This window comes from Primulina huaijiensis, chromosome 5, assembly GCF_012295235.1.
Source record: "Primulina huaijiensis isolate GDHJ02 chromosome 5, ASM1229523v2, whole genome shotgun sequence".
Taxonomy (NCBI): Eukaryota; Viridiplantae; Streptophyta; class Magnoliopsida; order Lamiales; family Gesneriaceae; genus Primulina; species Primulina huaijiensis.
Window position 1 is genome coordinate 22,709,904 of NC_133310.1, and position 22,597 is coordinate 22,732,500.

A 22,597-nucleotide genomic window follows, 5' to 3' on the forward strand; every position below is an offset into this window, starting at 1 on the left:
GATATTTGCACTGCATTATTTTGTAAATTCACTTAATCTTTAGTACTTTTTGTCGTGTAAGTTTACAATAATAACATTTTGTTGTTTTTTTTTCTAAGTAAGTTTGTTGATGACTCTCAATTCCTAAATTAAATTAATTATTAAACTATAAAAAAATTATAATAAACAAATAAGTATAAATATAGAATAGAACACAAAAAATAAAAATAAAGAACACTATAAATTAAACTGATTGCTACTTTATTTCATGTTAATATATATTATTTATAAATTTTTTAGATAAAGAGATGTTTCCATCTTGTTTTTATAATTTAATTATCAAATATCTTCATACATTTTTTTAACTTACACACTAATTCATTTCAATTAATCATAATATCCAATAAAAAGAAATTATGGAGACTAACAATATTATTATTTTAAAATAATTTTATTTATAAAATTTATAATTTAAACACTTTTGTAAAATTATTCAATAAAAAGATCTTTATAAAAAAATGAATTTAATCACTAAAGGGTATATTATATATTTTGTAGAAATAATATAAAATAATAGAAGACCTTAATTTGATTTATTTGACATTTTAGCCAGTACCACTTGTTAAATTAAAATTTTTGACACCTCAAAATTATAAATTATTTTGAATTAAAAAATAATAGAAATTTTTTATATCCTTATAATTTTATGTATAGTTTAGTTATTTTTATAATATTTTTTAAAAAGCAACACAAAAAAATTTATGTTTTTGGTGGTAAATCAACATTTTATAATAAAGGAAGATAAATAATATAGGAATCAAAACAAAAATAAAATAATTGAAGAGGATAATCTTGTCAAATATGAAACTAATATTTTTCAAGGATTGCGAATAATCAAAACCATAATTCTTGCATGTTCATTATTTTGCTACTACAAATTTTTTTATTTATTTATTAATATTGTTTTCAAGTGAGACAAGAGTAATATGTTTAATTTGTAAACAACTGTCACAATGATTACCAAAAGAAATCAATCCAACACTTTAAAAAACAGAAAAAAAAAAAAAAAAAGCAATGAAAATTCAAAATTAATTTCCAATAAAAACCCACCCAGCAATAAAAATCAAAATCATGAGGGACAAAAAAAAAATTCAAAAAATAATCAGGTCACATGATACAATCGCATGTCTTCGCAATATGAATACCGTTCGTTATTTGGGCGTGGAGGATTTGGACCAAGAATCATAGTATGTTCCCACATCGTGCACCACCTTCTTGTGAAAATTCCGGTGACAGCCGCACGCAGCGCACCTGAAAGCCGCGCCGATTCCTTCTCCTCCAGTCGGCATGAACTCGCAACAACCGTCCACGGCGTACTTGCCTATCCTTGCCGCGTGATTCTTCTGGCACTCTTCGTAAGTCACCACTCTCCTTTCCTTGGAAATCTTCCTCCCCTGATCTATCTCCACAAAAAAATTCGAACACATTTTCCAGAAAAAAGTAGCTAGCTAGCGGTATGATGCACGATTGACGAGAGTATGCTGGAATTCGCCGCACAACAATTTGCTGGCCTGAGTTGGCCTCGGGAGCTAGGTTGCGCAGCCGATTTTGATTGATGGATTTATGGGTTGCGTTGGTAGATCTATATAATGAACTGTGAATGAAAAAGGTAGGTTCGTTGTTAGGTCCTAATAATTGAACTCACTGTATATATACACTGTTCATTATTATGGATCATGCATGAACATCGTTTTCCCCTAGCTGCGGGCGGCTAAGTGAGTTTATTATTCGCCAGTTTTATTTATCTCTATCTCAAATATATAGACAACATTTCCGCATAATCGAACAATAAAACGACAAACGTTCGGTTCTACAATTTGTATCAAAATTAAGATCATGTATTTGATTCTCATTGATTGCAAACATTGCAATTATTGAGAGTGAGATTTTGTGATACAATAATTGTCTTTACTAAGTAAAACAATTGGAACATGGCGATCGAACGTTTGGCGTTTTAATAAAATTTATACTTAATGGTAACAGTGCAACTTAAATCTTTTAAATCATACAGCAGCTCAAACACTATATGTTTCGCTTGTTCTGCACATCGTGAGCAATTATTGCATCTCAATCGTTTTCTTTTTTCGTTGTCCCTAATTTATAATTCACTTTCTATATTTAGTAACATTTTCCCCCACTAATATATCATATTAACTAAGTTTAAAAAAATATGTAACCGTTTTTTGAATAAATTAAACAAAGACATTGTAAATTATTTATTTGGAAAATTTAATTTTTTTAATTATATTCTTAGTATGTGCGAAACAAGTCTATAAATTTCGAACGAAATGAGTACATATAGGTGCTCAGCTGGGGTGCTTAATTTACTTTTGATTATTTTATTTTATTTTTGAAAAAACATAATATTTTTCAATAACTTGAAATGATGCATCGCTGAAATCAACTTGAATTAAAACCTCTAAATAAATAGTTCATTCAATTTTAGCTCAAAAAAAAAATTTAATTTTTCCAACAATGTAATGTAATTATAAAAGGGTGTCGTTATTTACACACATTTTTATGGTTTGCACTCACCTTGTAAATATATTTTTATATATCAAATGAGGTGTAGATAACACATAATGTAGTGCAAATAACATTAGTTATTATAAATAATAAGTTTATTGTGATACGGTCTCAGAGATCTTTATCCGTGAGATGGATCAACTCTGACCATATATATGTATAATAATAAGTAATATTTTGGACATAAAAAGTAATATTTTTTTATAAATGATCCAAATAAAAAATCTGTCTCACAAAATTGACTCGTAACCCAGTCTCACAAAAGTTTTTGTGACTATAAAAAGTACACAAAACCATATATTTGGAAAAATGAGAATTATATATATTATGAATAATATTTTGATTTAAAGATTATAGAACAGGAAACAACTCATCAACAATTGAGAAGTTGGCTGGACCCAATTTACAGATTTTATTCAATTATGGTTCAAACAACCAGATAAATTATTATTATAAATAAACGGGTGAGTGATTTAAACCCAATGAAAACGATATTCGTGCATGTCTCGTGTCTCTTTCCGTTTGCACATGCATCACATTTATTGATAGAAGATGAGGCTTTGTTGTTGATATATTATTATACAAAGCCAAATAAGAGAGAGAAAAAAAAAACTAAAAGGAACAACAATGCAATGCCAGCCGTCTTCAACCATCTAAACTAAAAATAATAAGAGTAGGTTTCTTGTGAGACGGTCTCACGAAGCTTTATCTGTGAGGCGGGTCAACGCTACCGATATTCACAATAAAAAGTAATACTCTTAGCATAAAAAGTAATACTTTTTTATGGATGACCCAAATAAGAGATATGTCTCACAAAATACGATCCGTGAGACCGTCTCACACAAGTTTTTGCCAAATAATAATTTCAGAACAACTATTTTTCCAATAGTTGATCTCTTGTCAGATGATATCATAGATCTATATTCGTGAAATGGTTCAACTCTATTTATATTTATAATTAAAAGTAATGGTTTTGACATAAAAATAATATTGTTCAATGAGTCGGATATGATTATATTGGATACCAATATCACAAAATTGACCAATAAGACCGTTTCATAAGAATTTTTGTGATATTTCATTGAAATGAACATTCTTCTAATTCCCATAATTAATATTCCAATTATAGGATTGGGGAATTGAATTCCCAACTCTTTCCTTATTCCTAAGTCTCTTCCACCTTTTTTAAAACCAATGTTTCATCATTTTATCCCACTTCATTTATCCGTTAACATTATATGTTATTATTTTGTGAACTATTTTATGAAAATTAATTTTTATATAAAGGGCATACGTCTTAGATATAAATATCACCTTGCACATATTAATAATTTTATTATTTAATTATATTTATAGTTAAATATTTATGACATAACATTTATTATATTAATAATTTTGAAATGTATCATAAAATTATTTTATTTTCACTTTAATATCAACAGTAAACAACGCTATTTTAAACCATTTATTCCAACCAGTTTTTTTTAATTCTAATAAATATGAATAGACATATATTGATTTTTTATTGAAAAAAAGAGCAAAGTTTTTTAATAATATAAGTAGATATACAAGAAACTAATTTCATATAATAGATTAAAAGCCCAAAATTTCTATAGAAACCTTGATTGGGCCTGTTTCTAAAAGCCCAAATATTGTAGAGTTTATTGGTTGTGTTGTAAAGATCTACAGATTGAACTTTCTGCACGCTTTCAGTGATATGCTGCCAGGGAATTAGCCGAGCAGGGTGTGCAACCTGGTGAATTGGCTCTCATTTTCAAAGAGGCAGTGTGCGCTTAATTAAATTTGCTGAGACTTGCTGGTTTTCCTTGATGACCTTGAACACGGTGCGACAAATTTGGCTATCATATTCTGGCAAATGTTTAACTTGGTAGATAAGATAAGTTTTAGGTTTTTACTTGGTTTTTCCCATTTTGCATCAGTTATTTAGAGAGTAAAAAGTTTACTTTTGTACATCCTGAATGCTGTTTCCCTGTTCTTACTTTTTTGTTTCTGGAATCTTACTTAACTATTTGAAATCCTGATTTTATTTGAACATTTAAATTTTTGTTTGGCATGTTTAGATGGATTGCTATGTTTAGATGGATTTCTTTGTAAGTTGACTGTAAAAGATTTTTATGTTCTCTTTGCCTGTCTGTGATGACAAACTAAGCAGTAGTAAACTTCAAGAAAGCTTTATTGGCCAATGTTTAAATGCACTTCTCATCTACTCTTACCTTAAAACTTTTCTATACGATGTCTATGGTTTAGCCACATGATGACAACTTTCTTCACGGGTTTGTAGCCCTAGCCCCATGGAGAAAACCTGAAACAGGGATGAATATTCCCAATTTTTTCGGGTTCGGGTACGGGGATGAATATTCCCAATTTTTTCGGGTTCGGGTTCGGGGATTTTTTTAAACCCGCGATGTAGTTCGGGACGGGTATGAGATTACTATCTCCATCCCTGAAATCCCCGAACCTGTCCCGAAATTAATATCAATAATAAAATAATAATATTATTAGTATTAATAATATAATAACAATAATATTTTTTAAAATATTAATAATAATAATATTATTAATATTGATATTAATATTAATATTAATATTATCTCTAATAATAATAGATAATAATAAGTTTTGGTTTGAGAAAATCTCTGAATCCGTCATCGTCTTGCCATATTAATATTTTTGAAACAAGGATGAGAGCGGGGATGAGAAGTTGATCTCCGAAGTTTCGGGTTTGGGGATTCTCCGAACCCGAAAAAGCGGGGATTGAGACGGGTATTGGGTTGGGATGGAATTCAGGGATGGGGATGAGGATGGCAAATCCGCCCCCGCCCCCGCCTTCGGCCCGGCCCAGGCTCATTGCCATCCCTATTCAAGGGCTTATTTTCTCTGTATTTCTATTTGACTGTGGGGGGTTCAATTCGTTACGAACATTGGTTTGTTCAGCTAAGACTGTTTACTATAAACGTCTTTTATTTTTACTACGTTTCCTGCTAATGATCCAATGTAGGGCGAGACGTCTTTGCGCATAAAATAGAGATGCCAAAAATATTATTTTTCGTAATAAGTATGGATCATGTTGACTCGTCACGGATATAGATCCATAAGATCGTCTCCCAAAAAATCAATTCAATAAATATCGCATTTTCTTATTGACAAAATAAATAAATAGAAATATAAAATTTACCTTATTTTTCTATAGATTCAACCGCTTAAAAAAATTATAATCTTCCCCACTTTCACGAATCAATAATGGATATTGTAACATACTATGTACGTTTACATTACGTATGTACGTGGATATTTAAGGTCCTTATTTTCCCACACTTGAAGTGCATAACAAATTAACAAACAGAAGCTTTGTTTTTTTTTTTTTCAAGGATGAAAAATTGGTACAAAATGTGTAGATTCAGGAAGATGTTAAATCGGCCGTGTTCCTAGTTCTGTCCGGAAGATGTTTGCACGCGTAGGTGCGCACCTTGTTCTGTCTGAAACGTTATTTTACATTTCGAATTAGCAAAAGTGGTCAACATGAAAGTTGTAGATCTATGTCTTGGCTTTCATTTACCATCAACATCACCCAATTTTGATATCGGACGTGAGAGTTATTCTCATTCTTCTAAAATGTGTAGGTCCAGGAACTTAAATGCACACGACACATTATGGATGGTTTTGCCCCTATTTTCAAATAGATTTAGACAAAACTCAAAACATAAAAATTTTAGTACTATGTATTAGCTTTCTAATAAAATTGGTTTCATTTCATATGAAGTAATACTTAGATAACTATACTAAAAACCGTAACATGTGTCACTTCTCTATTGCGGTTCAAAATACTTTTCAAACACAAATCAATTACTAATACAATCTTTCATTATCATCACATATTTTCTCACTTTAATTGTCAGTTATATACTTCATACACTTAATAATATGACAACTTCATGAATTATTGAGAATCAAAATATGATTACAATAATACGTTACGAGATCCTTACAATATATGAATTCCGGTGTTCATGTTTATTCCTAGATTATATGTTACATGAAATATGATAAGTTACATTCTGTTATTTCATATATATTTGTCATGTATATGTTCAAATGACTTCCATTTATTAAATGTTTTTTCAAACAGTCACACCTCACTCTTCTTCCATAGATAAATTTGAAGAACCAGATGATGACGAGGAACAACATTAATTTTGAGGAGAGATGAACTATATAGTTTATTTTAATTATATTATTTATTTAAGTTTTCAATTAAAGTTGTAAAATTGTTCCAAAAGTTTTATTATGTTTTGGGATTTTATGTTGTAAAAACAATATTATTCATGATATATTAATGGATTAATTAGATTTTTTATTTACGAAGTTTGTTATTTATAATTTTGTGATGGTTAAACAGTTGTATAAATTTTTTTTCTAATTTTTTTTATTAATAACAAGTATACCAAATCTAGGTAAAAATGTATTAATATTTTAAATTTAAATATACTAATTATATTAAATTAATTAATTAGATAAAATAACAATTTAATAAAATATTAATACTATCTTAAAAATAAAATAATAATGATTACTACAAAGGCTCTGCTCTGGGATGCTGCCAAATTTATCTGCAACTCTCGTCCAATCTCACTCGCTTGCACGTCACATCCTTATTTGGGTTACGCAGACACGTGGCGGATCCAAACGCTGGAATCGGAGACTTGTGAATTGGCGTAACACGTGTCCATAAACCACCGGTCTGTGGGTCCCTTGTTTCCTATTCTTTTACTTTTTGTTCCTTGCAAGGCCATATCAAAGACTTAGTGTCAGCTGCTTTGTGTTCTGTGGTTTAGATTCTGGGAAACGAGCGAGGCAAGGAGATTTTCCTTTGGGTAATGGAATTTGTGGAAAAGGGGAAAGAGGCGTGTGGGGAGCTGGAGGACGACCGGATGTTGACGTTTGAGCTGGAAGCGGCCGAGGCTCTGGCAGGGCTGTCCCGCTACTCCTCCTTCCGCCGCGAGGGGGAACGGTGGCCCAGTCATCAAATCTTGGCCGAATCTCAGGTTTCTTAAGTATATCCGATTTCGTGTTAGTTTGCCTGGTATTTCGTTCTTGGTCGGGGAAGTACTTCTGGTTTTCAAGAGGGTTCTTCTGTTTATAGATCAGCATTCAGTTCTGCTTTGAATTTCTACCTTTCTTTTGTCGTCGATCATAATTGGAATTTTCATTCTTGCTCAAAGATACTTTTCTTTCTTCGGAGTGCTGGGTTGGGTTTTGTTGTGGATTGTACAGATTTATACAATCCAAGAAAGGATCTTGACAACAGGGTTAGGTTTGGAAATTGTATGTGGTGCACTTTTAAATCGATGAATTGTGAGTAAAATATCATGTTTGTGGTATTTTTTTTTTGCCCATACTGAAGGTAAGTGGCATTTCGCTTTGACCTAGATGGAATGGGTCGAATATTTTGTTAGCAAGATAAGATTAATTTAGATTGTTTTTCAGTTTATTTTCTTCATATTCTTTCCAGTCCCTCCTTTTTTTGGTGGGGTTGGAGTTGTAACGACAAGTTATCCTCTTGCCATATTTAACACGGTTCTTTTTTCCTTCTAATGAGCTTGAGGACAATATTTTTCTGGTATTATAAAGTAAGAACCTTACTTTCTGGGAAAAGCTGATGTGATAAAATTTTATGCATGTGATACCAGAAATGGAATATGACTGGAGCTATGGATTCCAACTTTTGCGCAGATTGGAATCTTAAATTCCCCAAATTGTCACAACACATTTACTCAATAGTATAGTCTTAGACCTATGTATTTCTGAATTCTAACATATATCTGTAAAGATGAAAAATTGTGTCCAGCATTCAGCCTACAATGCGGTTTATACCAATAACCTTGTCCGTGTATCAGGACCAAGGAATGGACGACGAACAGTTTTCTGGTGATGAAGCTGCCACAGTTGCTGCTTCCATGAACAATACAAAAAATGCTGAGGCTGCAGTCGGTCAAACATGTAGTACAAGTGGTCGGTCAAAAATTTTCAGAACTCTAAAGCAAAATTTGACAGAGGTACGTAAACTTGGATCACTTCTTCAATGACCTGGTGGTGATGTTTTTTTTGTCAATTTATTATCTACTATTTAGGCTGAGAAGGAAGCACGAAGGCTTAGCCGTATTCTAGCAAATAGAGAGTCTGCTAGACGAACAATTAGACGCAGAAAAGTAAGTTTCATATCTGTTTGAAAGATCCCACTTTTAATAATGTACATTGAGATTCGTAAAAATGTTAAATACGCATTATCATATTTTCCTTCACCTCTCTACCTGGCTTCTGGTTCGATAAAGAACTGCTTTTACATTTTATGTTTGTTGCTACGATAAGCATCATAAATTCAATTTGAATGTCATTGTAAAAAGGAAAAGGAGGTTCATGCATTTGGAGATATAGACAGGTGAATGTACTTCTAATTTGAGCCTTCAGATGGGCTTTTGTGAAGGAAAGAGGTGTAGAAAACAGCAACTGAGGCATAAAGGAATCAACTTCAAATTTCCCGTCCAACTTCAGATTGACACATGTTTTCTCAATATCAAAAGTCACCTTAAATACACGAAATAGGGGATTGGAACATTATTTTGTGTAAGAGAGATGCATTGTGTAAGTAGTAAGTACTCGAGCCAATGCTGTGAATTTTGAAAACGAACTAGGTTCTTTCTTGGGACAGATCTACGTCGCTTGAGCCAACGCTGTTAATTTTGAAAATGAACTAGCTTCTTTATTGGGACAGATCTATGCTTGATGCCCGTATTCTCCGCATTCAAAACAAACAATTTCATTGCCTCTCAACCACTTGCAAATGACAATTAACCCATGCATGTGAGACAAGCGGCTTTATAAGGTCTAGTTTAAGACAAAGCCTGACCTATTTTTCTCTAGAGGGTCCAGCAGATTTTGAATCTGTTTTTATCGCACGATCTAGCTAGCTCCCAAGACGAAGCAAGATATGCTCCTTGAAATATCATATGCATAATCCTGGAATTCTAATCCAAACAAGACTTGAATGGGAATTGGTCGACACCATCCAGGATTTATTTACACTAGCAAGATTTCAATAATGAGTTTTATCTTGAAGGATAGAATTGGTCTCCCATCTACATTCTTACTCTTTCCATAGGGAAGAATGTTTGCCGAATTAATTTGGAGAGTTTTGGATTTTTTTGTTTTCTTCAGCTTGATCGGTTCATATTTGAGGTAACGTCCAACATTGACTAAGTAGGTGAAAAAGGGTGAGCTTTTATACACTTGAGACCCGTTACTCAATTGTTTAACTTCTTGGTTTCCAAATGATCTCCAAATTTGCCTGTCAAGTACTTATTCTGGTCTGGAATTGTGATAATATTGCCAGCATGGATCATGGATCCTAGATATTAGAAAACGTGAACCATAGAAAACAGTTGGCCTTTCGGGCAATGACATTGATTTGTTGACGCTGCAGATCTTTGTTTTTTTAGAAAACGGGAATGTTACTAACCTTGCTCGTTCATCATTTTTACCCTTTTATGACTTGTTGTGGACACATTTGTGTCAATAAATCGTTATGAGGTGGGTTGATATTTTTTAAGTTTGCATCATGTTCATTCAAAAGGCAGGAAATGGCCATTTATGATGCTATACCTAGGGGTGTAAACGATCCAAACCAAACCAAACATCATCAGGTTTGAGCTTGGCTCGTTTAAGATTGTTTGAGGAGTTCGAGCTCGCTTCGAAATTCTATTATCAGGCTCGAGCTCGGTTTGTCTTGAAATTACTAAGCTCGAGCTCGGTTTGTTAAAACTCGTTTATTATGTTAATCAAGCCGAGCTCGAGCTTGATTCATTAATAGCTCGTTTACCATGTTTAACAAGTCTGGCTTGAGCTCGGCTCGTGTTTGAGCTCGTAAAACATAGAATTGAGCTCGAGTTTGAGCTTGATTCGAGCTTGTTAAAAATTAAATATATCTATGATTAATTTTAAATCAGACATAAAAATGTAAATTTATTCATAAATAACCAAGACGGCAAAAATAACGACTAAAAAAAACATAAACTCAGTATATTATTGAACATCCCAAAATAATATATATAGCATCCAGATAACAAATATTCTTCATACACTGATATCACCATATAAATAACATTGCAATAATTTTACTCATTTAATACTTCAATTCCTTTAATTGACATTAGTACTAATATTTTTATTTGTCAACTCAACAAATGAGCCAAGTTCGAGCTTACGAGCCACCTAAACGAGTCGAGCTCGAGCTTGAGTTTGAGCTTACGAGCCATCTAAACAAGCCGAGCTCGCGAACATGTTTGTGAGCTCACGAGCCATATATCCTTGAGCTTGAGCTTGGTTTGATGAATTTTTCGAGCTCGAAATCGAGCTTGAGCTTGGTTTGATATGATTAACAAACAGACTCAAACGAGCTTTTTATCGAACCGAGCTCCGAATAGCTTGCAAACGGTTTGGTTCATTTACATCCCTAACCATACCTTTGCTTTTGCCTTATAATATTACGCCTCTTTTCTATGGTTTGACCATTAAATTTTTTAGCTATTAAACACTATAATTTTATTTTGCTTCCAGACCATGTACCTGGAGTTAAGGGGGAAAACAGCTAATCTGTTGGAAGAGAATCTATATTTGAAGAAGGTGCACCCATTTCTTTTCTTAATCTTTATCAAGTCCTATTGAACATACATGACTATATTTTCATCATTGTTCGCATTGAAGAGTATACTTGAATACAGTTTGTCGCCAATGATAATTCTTGTGAGCAGGAAAAAGAGCTGGTAATGAAGAAATATAATTATTTGAAAGGCAAAAACGAATTTCTGAAAGCAGAGGTAAATCGTGGGACAATGAATGCATTGCCTTCTCGATTCTTGAAATTTGTTATTGTACATCACCATGCTTATGCTTTTGCAGATGGTTAAAAGAAAGATGGCCGAAGCAGGAGAAAGGCGAGAAGATCAATCTAATTCATCTCGTGCAGAGATATCTACTGCAGCTTCTGTCACCACCCCTCCATTAATCTTGTATAACCACCCCTCTTTTGTTCCCTTCTTCTGGCCCCCTGTCGTCCCATCTTCTAATTCTTTCAGTTCGCAATTCATATCTAATCCTGATGGCACGATGCCTACTTGGGAGAAACCCTGTTCAGATCAAGGACAAAATGGCACAGGAGGGATTAACAATAAACCAGGAACACCCTTATTCTTGTTACCTGTACCTTGGTTGCTTCCTTTTCTTACTCAAGTTGGTACCCCTGAATCTCATCCCAAGGTTAAACAAAAAAATATCGAGGCTTCACATATTCACCAGTGTGGCACTTGTTCATCTTCTGTTGCTCATATCCAAGAAGATAACCACCAGTTGTCATCAAACCGAAACGTGAGGGTGGATTATTTTAGGCATGGTTTCTTGGAGAAGAATCGAGAGCAACCATTGATGTCCCCTTCAAGAAAATTAAAGAAAGCCACAGCAGCAGGTGAGGCGAGGATAAAGAGGAAGGAATTGATGAAATTAAAGCATCGCCGTGGCAATAATTCACGCACGCAATGATATCTATTGAAGAGAAAACCATGATATTTCTGTATACCTTGATATTTTTTCCACGGAAGTTGGTTTGGTAAACATTGAAGATGATCAAGATAAGGGTTGAAAAATACGGGGACTAGAGTCGGTATAGAGAGTTATCGTTCCAATTTTGAAGGGTACTTTTGAATTCGAGGCCAATGCATTTTGAGAATTCAAATGGATTCTTGAGGTGCGCTCGCCTGCCATTATAGGCCATGCCGTGTGGATTTGTGCGATTGACTCAGAATAGAGTCTAGGAAGCTTGCTGTTTCCTAAGTGTGTTTTTTGTCTTAAAACTTGTACTGTTGTGTGTATATTTTAAGAAATAGAGTGGTATAATTCAACATTTTCTGTATGTGTGGCAATTTAGTAACTCGTACCTTACTTGTACATAGCCTGAAATAATTTCAAGGATGCTTAATTTTGTAGATCATTGGAGGTTCACTCCTCTTTGAAATCTTGGTGTTAATTATTTTTGAAGCAATTTTTTTTATCATGTTGATTGTGTGATGTTGAAACAACAACATTCCTCGTATAGGCGATATGTCATATTTGATATTCGTCATGTGCCTTGCGATATTTGCGATACTCGATGAAAACTTACATGTTCTGGAATATTTGGCGAGCATATAAACGATATGAAACTTAACATGGTAGCCCATGCGTACTTTACGAGGAATCAAGTGTGGTGGTGTTATATACTTCCAAGCATGTGACACAGGCTTTGGAAACATTGCAGTGTAATTAGATGATAATCAGCTGTGGCCGAGTCGCAAATCTATTTTGCATTCGTCTTTCTGTATTTAATTTATTTGACGTTCGTATCTCTCAAAGTGTAAAAATGAAAAATTGTTACTTGATTATGTTTCAAGGTGATCCATCCTTCAGCGTCGGATGCGACGAATCCCAGAAAAATGGGACCGCATAAAATCTCATGCATTTATCATGATACACACATCCGCTGCATGTTCTCACGCATGCATCGATAGACTCAAAACCAACAACCAACACACACCAACACACGAGGGAAATTCTCAGACCAGAATCCAAATACGTTGCTGTATCATCATGTCATATAGGTAAGCTTGATTCTCGATTAGGATTGACGACTAACTGATGCATAACAACTGTGAAGGAGCATGAACATTGCCGCGGAGTTTTCGGTTGCCGGCGGAAGCCTAGAGTATCTTCTCATTTCATTTTATCACGTTCAGAATGCTTTGATACACCAGGGAAATGTGACGTAGTAGGGTTTTCTCCATGAGTTCCCAAAATATATTTGTTGCATGATGAAAGGACAAGTTTTAAAAAAAACGTATATTTGATTAAAAAAGATAACAAGAATATCATTTTTATTAAGATAAAATTTGAAATATCTTATAAGTTGGAGATGAGAATATTACAATTTTAGTTCTGTAAGTCGGTTTATTTTGGGTTTTAATCTTTTAACTTGTCAAAGTTTAATGTTCATACAGTTATTTGAATTTTTTTTAGCTTTAGTTTTTTTAATGCTCGAAAGTACTTATTTTTTTTAGCTTTGGTTTTTTTTTTATGCTCGAAAGTACTTAATCCATCGAATATGATTTTTTTGGTATTTATTGTTTTTTAAGTGGCATATATGATGATAATTAAACTCATATCATTCAAATTAAAATTAATCCGATAAAAATAAAAAATAGATCAAAACGACTCTCAATATTTCAAAATTGAAAGAAAAAAGTGTCAATTCCATTTATTTTTGTTTATGTATATTTTAATTTTTATAATATAAGTTTTGTTCTTGTCACATGAGTCACGTAAAATATTATCGATGTCAAATATGTAATATTTGATGAATTTGTTGGTTTTGAACAAAAAAGACTAAAAAAAAACTCAAGTTACTTATGTATAAACCAAAGTTGGACAAATTTCAAGACTAAAACCCAAAACGAACCAACAATTACATGATTAAAATTGCAATTAACATTTATCTGAAATATTATCGACAATTGAAATATATATCATTTTGATGATATAACACAAATTAATATTCAGTACATCCATAGGAAATTAAAGGAGAATATAAAACTTTCGTGTGTCGATCGCGTCGCGCGACTTGTCCCAAATTCTTTCAAAAACCGATACCCATGCAAAAGAGAATAAGAAACCTGGCCTACCTCTATCTAAATTTTGATGGGGTAATCTTGATAACCAGACCCGGAAATACATCATCCGGGTCATGGATGTGGGGATTCTCCTCAACAATGTATGGGTCGTCGCACTTCTCGCTGATGCTATGCAGCGTCTCTCCTTCTCTCACGATGTAGATCTCATCGCACGGCCTCTCAGACGACACTGGGTCGGCGTTCCGCTGGAATTCTCCGCCCTCACTCGGCTCGCAGCAACTCAACACAAGCATTAACGCTAGCAGCAGCGAAGCGTACCACGAAATTGTTTCCGCTATTGCCGTCGAGTACTTCATGAGTAGTACTTACAAATTACAATACACAGCTTCGATTTGTTCGAGGCTTGTGTGTATCTATTTATATATGGAGGTTGTTGGAGCAGTTCAGTGAATTAGTTTTGACTTTGGGTGATGGAGGGGAAGAAGAAATGGCTTTGGTTTACGTTCAACTGCTTCTTTTCAAGTGTGGTAGGTAACTGATCTCAACAGATTTTGAAGAAATAAATGTCAAAAAATTGATTCCATTTCTTTTTCTGAAGAAATCCAAAAGTGCATAAATCTCACGGAATTTAAGTCAATGTAGCTTCTCGAGTGATTAAATTATTATCAATTATGAAAAAGTAGGTAAAAACATGTACTGTTTGAAGATATCCCGCTTCTATATTTCGATTAAACTAATACCGAATACATAAAACCAAAAAATAATTTTTTTTAGTAGTTTGAGATTCATGATAACTTCATTTTATGCTTCAGAAGATGAATAATTTATCAGTTAATTCTCATTCCAAAAAAAAAAAAAAGAGAGATCACTTGTGCATATGGCTTACGCAATTTGTTTTTATAATATATTATGATTCATTATATTTAGATATCTCATATTGATTGAATTAAATCTTTGAAAATTATATCTATTTAAGCAATCCTCATCTTTTTGAGCTAGTTTTCGAGGTTGAGTTGTATTCAAGTCACAATCTGACCAATGTTATGTGTTGAAGTGTCCTATGAGCCACTCGCTAAGGTCTTGTAAACTTCACGCTCCACGTGTTAATTTCTTGGCGATTGGTCAGATTAAATATTTGAGAATTATATATATGAATATGGATAATCTTCCACGATTGAGCTAACTTTTAAAGTTGATTTAAGTCCAAATCTCAATTTTAACACAATTCGGTAAATAGAGCATATCTAATTTGATTGCTTTAAGATGGCTAGAAGATTCAAAAGAGTTGGTTTAACTGCTTTCTTAAATGGAACTAATGCGACAAAAATCTTGAAAATTGACTTTTATTGAGCTATTTGGTCCTAATCCTTGACTTATTCCACCAATAAAATTGCTTTGTCAAATTTTGAATCTTTAATATAATTTATTTTGGTAATTTTCAAATTAATATATTGCAAATGAAATGTCTACAATTAAGATTTTTTTCTAAAATTTGCTTAGGAATTTTAAATTCTCAACCATGAAATTATTTGTAAAAAAAAAAAAAGATTTCTAAGCCCTTCCATCTGGATGGTGTGTACGTATGTAACTCTTAAAAACACAGGTTAAGTAATAAAAAATTGCATTTTAAATTTGACCAATTTTTTGTGTCATTTATGGATGGTTACTTTGCGTCATTTTATATATGAATTGACAAGAATCAGCCGTCAAAGCTGGTGACTTAGGTTGATGATTAACCGTCAAAGCTGTTGTCTTAGGGTGATGATTAACTACCAAATAGGTCAAATATATTGATATTTAGTCGACCAGCACAATTAGTAGTGGATGAAGACATTAATGAAAGCCAAGAAAATGAGACATTGATGGATTGTACTTTTACTGTATAATTGATTTAGTAGCAGACTGGAAGCTAATGTACTGTATATTCATTCAATCAACTTTGGTGGTTAAACAAGTTCTTTAATTTTCAAACTGATGTAACATCCCTTACATTTCACCAAATATCAACTTGGTATTTGCCAATAAAGTGCAGAAAGTTCCAATAGTCTATCAGTGAGCCTGTCACAGGACGATGATTAAGTATTTAAGTTCTTGGAATATGTATATTTATGACCAATTGATATTCCATATCAATATTTTTTTGGACGAATCAGTCACACAAAACTTACCTAGTGTGGTTTACTGCATGGTTTACAAGCTATTTCATTCAACTTGAGGGTTCATCCAGTACGAACCTAAGGGTAAGGCTGCAGATTCCATTAAAAAATAAGGAGGGGGTGGGATCTAAAATTTGGAAAAAAAAAAAGTGATACTAAATCCTATTCACATCTCAATATTACTTTAAACTTAAGAGGAAGAAGGGGCAACCCTGCCTATCCCCAAGTCCGCCACTGCTGTTTGTTAGACGTCGTGAATGAGAAGAAGTCGCTCAAAGCTCATGCCCTCAATTACTTCCGATATTTGACCTGCATCAAAGAAGAAAAATCGATAAGCTGCAAAATAATGTGAACGTTAAAATGTAAGCACTCTGTAATTGTCCCAGTGACAACACGATCCACTCTTACTTATGGTGCCAAGAACTTGTCCATAGACGAGTTCGTGGCCAACTTCTACAAAAGAAGATGTAATGATATTGAGAAGGCAACCGGTTGAATAAATGAATTTCCATTTTCAACACTTCACTCATCTAATATATAGCAAAAGCAAAGAAACTAGTAAACCAGATTTTTGGAAGTAATACATAAAAGATGTTGCATCCTATTTCGTTATTTTCAACACAATCATTCTAGGGATATACTTAGAATGCAAAAAAGAGTATCAATTATCAAATACCAGCAAAGTAACATTTCCAGCGTCATGTGACCGACGCTCATGCAGTTTCTCGCATTTTGGGTTTAGGAGGAGAATCAATGATTTTGGAAGGTGCCTTTGCCATATGACTTTTCCCACCACTTTGCGCAGCTGGGGCCACGATTGACTTTTTTATCTGCCCAGAGAAGGAAGAATATCGAAGAACTTCATGTAAAGGCACAAATAGCATTGAACTTATAATCCACATGATTTACAAGTGACAAGAAAATACACAAGTATCCAATTATCCTCAATCAATCAAAACAAGCTGGCCCCTATGTAGCACGGATACTCCTAATAATTTTTTTCCTCGTATGACAAGCAGATATATGTGTCGGATACGGCAAATCTGTGTTGTGACTTTTTGTAGTTTAGACAAGTAGCATACGTCTTGGACACGACTAAGATAAGTCATGTACACGGCGGGGTAATATATATATATATATTTATTGTATCACAACTGTATCATGTCTTGTATTTTCAAAATTTGTCACATCGCCGTGTTCATATCAATTCGATACAATACCCGTACTCATATCCATGTAACATATGCTGGCATTCATTGCATAGTGAAAATGTTAACTTCAGAGAAAGAAGGGGAAAACAAATAAGAAATAAATACTCTGTTGCAAGCCGCTCCCTGTGAACATCACTGATAAACTGAAAAACCATATGAAACGGATCAGAAGAAGTAACATATTTGGATGTGGGACACACTAATATGTAGAAATAGAAGAGCCTTCAAAGATTTCAATTTTATAAATGCCACTCTTGCTAAATAATAAGCAACGAAAAATTTACCCGTTTCTGGTAAGCCCTGATCTCATCTCCACCATATCCAGGAATAGTCATATTCCAGTTACTTTCTGGAAAAAAAATTGGGCACAAGTTTTATAATACATATTTTCATTAAAATTGAATACAGAAGTAACACAGAAACTAACCAAGATATAGTAGTATGTCCTTCGCCTCTAGCGTGGGGGATTTTCGATGTTTGGCCAAAGAACAACCAAATATTGTAATCTGGTACAGCAAAATTGATGGGAAAGTTAAAGAGCATACCAATGTGTGGGAGAATAATGAAGAAAAGCAAACAATAACAAACATATGGAAGGTACACAAAACATGTAGAGCATGCAAGAAAGTCATTCAGAAAATAGAACAGTTATCTATCAGAATAGGATAGTTTAAGTTTTCAAGAAACTGAAGCACTACATTTGAAATGTGAGATTATTTTCATATTTTAAATTTCAAACTAAACATATGAAAAAGTCCATAATACACCAGAAAAATAAAATTTAAAAATAAACAGAATGCCCTTAATGCGTGTCCAAGATAAGATTTAAAATTTTGAAATATCTCACTTACTGATTCGACAAAATCCTCTGCAAGATCCGCCAAAATGTCTTCAACTTTGTGATCCAACTTTTCTGCGAATCAATCTGTAAAAGTGCAGGTGACACATGAGTCAAATTTTAATCAAACAAACACTTCAAATTTAATACAATGTACAAGAACATAATAAACTAATTTTATTACAAAAGCTTCCATAAAAGAAGAATAATGCGAGAGGATGCTACACGAACAAAAAAAAAGAAACTAATCCACCACTGGCAGTCTGAAAAAGTCCCAATCTTTCATGTTTTGTTTAGTTCATTATTCGATTTGTTGAAAAGATGTGTTTTGGCTAAAACTTAACTAGGTTTTTAATTTCAAACAGATTCTGTTACGCATACAAGTCCACAGGGGTAGGTGGCTATCACAAGCTGGAAACCACCAAACCGGATTTAAAAAAAATAACGCTCTTCCACCAGCGTAAAAGAATAAGAGTGGCAAAAACCACAAACAAATTAGCATCCAAAACAAAAAATATTATCAAATTCAGCCAGAAGACAGTAAAATCTTCATCGAATTTGGTTCCAATTCTTGCATAGAAAGAGCCAATGGACACAAAACTTCACGTAAGTCAAGTCGAAAATCAAACAAAGTCAAACATAGAAAAGAGAGTGGACACACCTGGTTTACGAGCTCCTGAATACTCCGCTTGCTTACAAACCTGTTAGGAATTTCTTCAGTCTCCAAAGTGGCTGTTTTAAGGAGCACTGCAGTCTGGAGTGCACCAGACTGTGCCATGCCTAGAGGCAGTCTTTGGCCTCCCAATCCTGGACTCTTGGTGAGCTGTTGATGAGATGAGGGTGGTTGAATCCTTGAACATAGAAGTTGTTAGCCATTATGCTCTTGTTGCTGACCTGGGGCTGAGGGTTGTGCCACCTGTTGGCCAGAATTAATCGTTTGTTTATGAGAGGTGGTAGGTATGTTATGATGTTGCTGAGTTACGTGAGGTCTTTGCTGAATTGATTGAGGGACTGCTTGAGGCTGAATGGAGGGGGGTGGTAGAGGAGGTTTTCCTTGGGTTCCAGATGACAACCATGGCTGATTTTGGATCTGTGTACCTTGAACACTGCTAGGTGACGGTGATGCAGAAGATCCCAAAGAAGAAGCTCTCAGCATACCATGCCCTTGAAAATTCTGGATCGGAATACGACTCAATGTTACGGTAAAATTAACTCAATTCTCAATCAACAAGCACGTCATTTCATAGATATGGATAACCTTTAAGCATCATGCAATCACAGCCTAACTCTCAAAGACATCGACTCTTGGATAAATACAATCAATCAACGCAATAAAAATTTCACCCACCTATCAATAACTAGCAATAGTTAATAAAGCAAAAGGTAGAACACAAAAAATCGTCATATTTCTACTGAGAAGTGTCATGGAACTTAAGAAATACTGTCACGGCTTTTCAAGTATTCAAGTGTGAATAAATTCATCAAACGCTAAATATCTTCAGAACTTACACATAAGACATGTTTAGGAAAGAAAGCAGGTAAAAGTTTCCTCCAAGCATCAATCATGGACAGAAACAGATTTCTAAAGATCTTCTCAGCGATTAGATACCTCAACAGAACTCAATGATGGATAAATACTTGATGACAAAATTGCACCGCCCAAAGTTATAAAAATCAAATTGAAAATCTCGGCATTTAATGGAATATTTTACAATTTTATCAATTAACCAACCTGTGATGCTGGAGATTGGCTACTTGGTATAATCTGTGCCCTTTGAGGCGAATGTGAAGGTCTAAACTGCTGGGGAGGAACCCCAGCGAACGGCCTCACTGATGATGTTGTGCCTAGTGCTCCGGTCATTCCTATTCCTTGCATCTCCTGCATTGGCTGCCTCACCTAAACCCCAGAGATTGACGTAAAACCAAAAAACCAAAACTCCATACATGCAAAAACACAAGAAGCAGAAAGAGTAAATTCTTGCAGCACGTGATCACAACCAAGAAAACAAAATTCACAGCCACAGATTCCAGAGCCATATCAATTCAATTAAAAGTAATTATTTTGAATCCACAGCATACATGGGGTGTCCAACGCTTCGCGCCAAATCCAATGTTATGTCAAAATGGATCATTGTTTACTACTTTATTCCTTTTAATCCAACCGCAAAAACCTATGATTGCCCAAATTGTTTTCTGAATAAATTTAACGGCATTTGAAAGTGTTAGAACAACATGGTCAGTTACTGACAACCAATACATTAGAAGGAAGTAATGCGAATAGAGATATAGGCCGTGAGTTGTGGCTAGACTGCGTATGAGAGAAAAAAAGGAGGGGGTGATATACCTGGGATTGTTGGGCGAAAAAAGGGGGTGTAAGCGAGGAAAAAGATTGGTGCGGCGCAGTAATAGAAGAGGTCGACGCAGACGAAGAAGAAAGCAAGGGAGGCGGCGGCAGAGAGAAATGGACAAACGGCGAGGTGGGTTGCTGCCATGGTCTGGTGTGAAACGTTGGCCTTGTTTGGGAAGAGGTGGATTGTGGGTTAGAGGGATTTGGTGAAGAAACAGTGGTGGTGGTGGTGGTGGTGTATACTGGAAGGGAAGCGGAAAATGCTGCGGTGGGGTAGGGTGGCTGGGGGTTTTGTGGGGGAGGCGGCTGATCAGGGGACCGTGGACTAGAAGGCGTCGATTCTATCGGAGAATGTGTCGCCCTCCACAACGTGTAGATTTCGCCTGTTGCACACGTCGTCGATCGATTGGTTGCCTCTTATAAAATATGTACCGCACCTTAAAAAATGAAAATAAGAGACTATACAATATATATATATATAATATAAGAATGCGCTTGAATATATATATATATATATATGTTGTGAAAAAGTAAAAATTTACGGTAAAAAAGTAAAAATCTCAAACTCTCAAAATTATCACACTACACACTTTATAATATTTTTCTCTCAACTCAATTGTGATTTTCTTCACAAATGAGAGATCTATTTATAGAAAATTTTTACAAATAATCCAAAAATAAAATACATCATTACCTACATCATCACACACTAATTTTCAATATTCAACACCTAATTTTACCTAATTTTCAACATTCAACATTCACATTTTCAACACAAATATTTAACACATTTTTAAATAATTTTTCAACACTCCCCCTTGTGATGATGATCATAATGATTGTATACATTACGTGTTTTTATACTGCCTCGTTAAAAACCNAAAAACCTTATAGGCTTTTATACTTGTCGTATCCCTTACCGGGAGTGTGGGATGTCGTCTTAACATCCTCCCAGGATTTATAACAAGTTTTTGAAAAAATTATTTTTATTATTTCTAACAATAACATTATATTATATATTACATATATAAACAATAAATAAATAACAGTAAAATAAATATTATTACTTTTGTTACCTTTTTCTTCTGTTCGGAGCTTGGAAAAATATGGAGGACTTTTAGAGCTTCGTGCTGATAACGTGTTGTGAAAAAGTAAAAATTTACGGTAAAAAAGTAAAAATCTCAAACTCTCAAAATTATCACACTACACACTTTATAATATTTTTCTCTCAACTCAATTGTGATTTTCTTCACAAATGAGAGATCTATTTATAGAAAATTTTTACAAATAATCCAAAAATAAAATACATCATTACCTACATCATCACACACTAATTTTCAATATTCAACACCTAATTTTACCTAATTTTCAACATTCAACATTCACATTTTCAACACAAATATTTAACACATTTTTAAATAATTTTTCAACAATATATATATATATATAGAATTATACACTAATTTTTTTTCAGATTTCGACTATCACCTTATCCTAACCTAGAAGCAAAAGTTATAATTAAATTAAAATTTACAAAAATATATTTTAAATATAAATAATATTTTTATTCTATGCGTATGTAACATGCAAACACATATTTACTCCATGCACCGTACAATGCATGTACTTCGTGAAATGGGCAACGACGATTGATTTTTAAGTGGAATGTAACTAATATATTAATCACTGATCACTCAATTCTTTACTTGTAAGTTTTAGATGCAACTGGTGGAGTTATGAAATAATATCAA

General features: G+C 33.7%; 2 protein-coding genes and 1 pseudogene across 2 annotated transcripts; 1 reads left to right on the forward strand and 2 right to left on the reverse strand.

Moving 5' to 3' along the window:
- The first annotated feature begins 7,219 nt into the window (after positions 1-7,219).
- LOC140977275 (uncharacterized) lies at positions 7,220-12,643 on the forward strand. The gene is made up of 6 exons (XM_073441960.1): positions 7,220-7,628; positions 8,481-8,639; positions 8,715-8,792; positions 11,197-11,262; positions 11,391-11,456; positions 11,539-12,643. The coding sequence occupies exons 1-6, from the start codon at positions 7,461-7,463 to the stop codon at positions 12,172-12,174; spliced, it is 1,173 nt and encodes a 390-aa protein (XP_073298061.1). The 5' UTR covers positions 7,220-7,460; the 3' UTR covers positions 12,175-12,643.
- A 1,704-nt stretch (positions 12,644-14,347) lies between these two features.
- Positions 14,348-14,650, reverse strand: LOC140977751 (uncharacterized). Its single transcript, XM_073442489.1, has one exon. The coding sequence runs from the start codon at positions 14,648-14,650 to the stop codon at positions 14,348-14,350; it is 303 nt and encodes a 100-aa protein (XP_073298590.1).
- Positions 14,651-16,280: 1,630 nt separating this feature from the next.
- Positions 16,281-22,469, reverse strand: LOC140977752 (transcription initiation factor TFIID subunit 12-like; annotated as a pseudogene).
- Between the last annotated feature and the right edge of the window lie 128 nt (positions 22,470-22,597).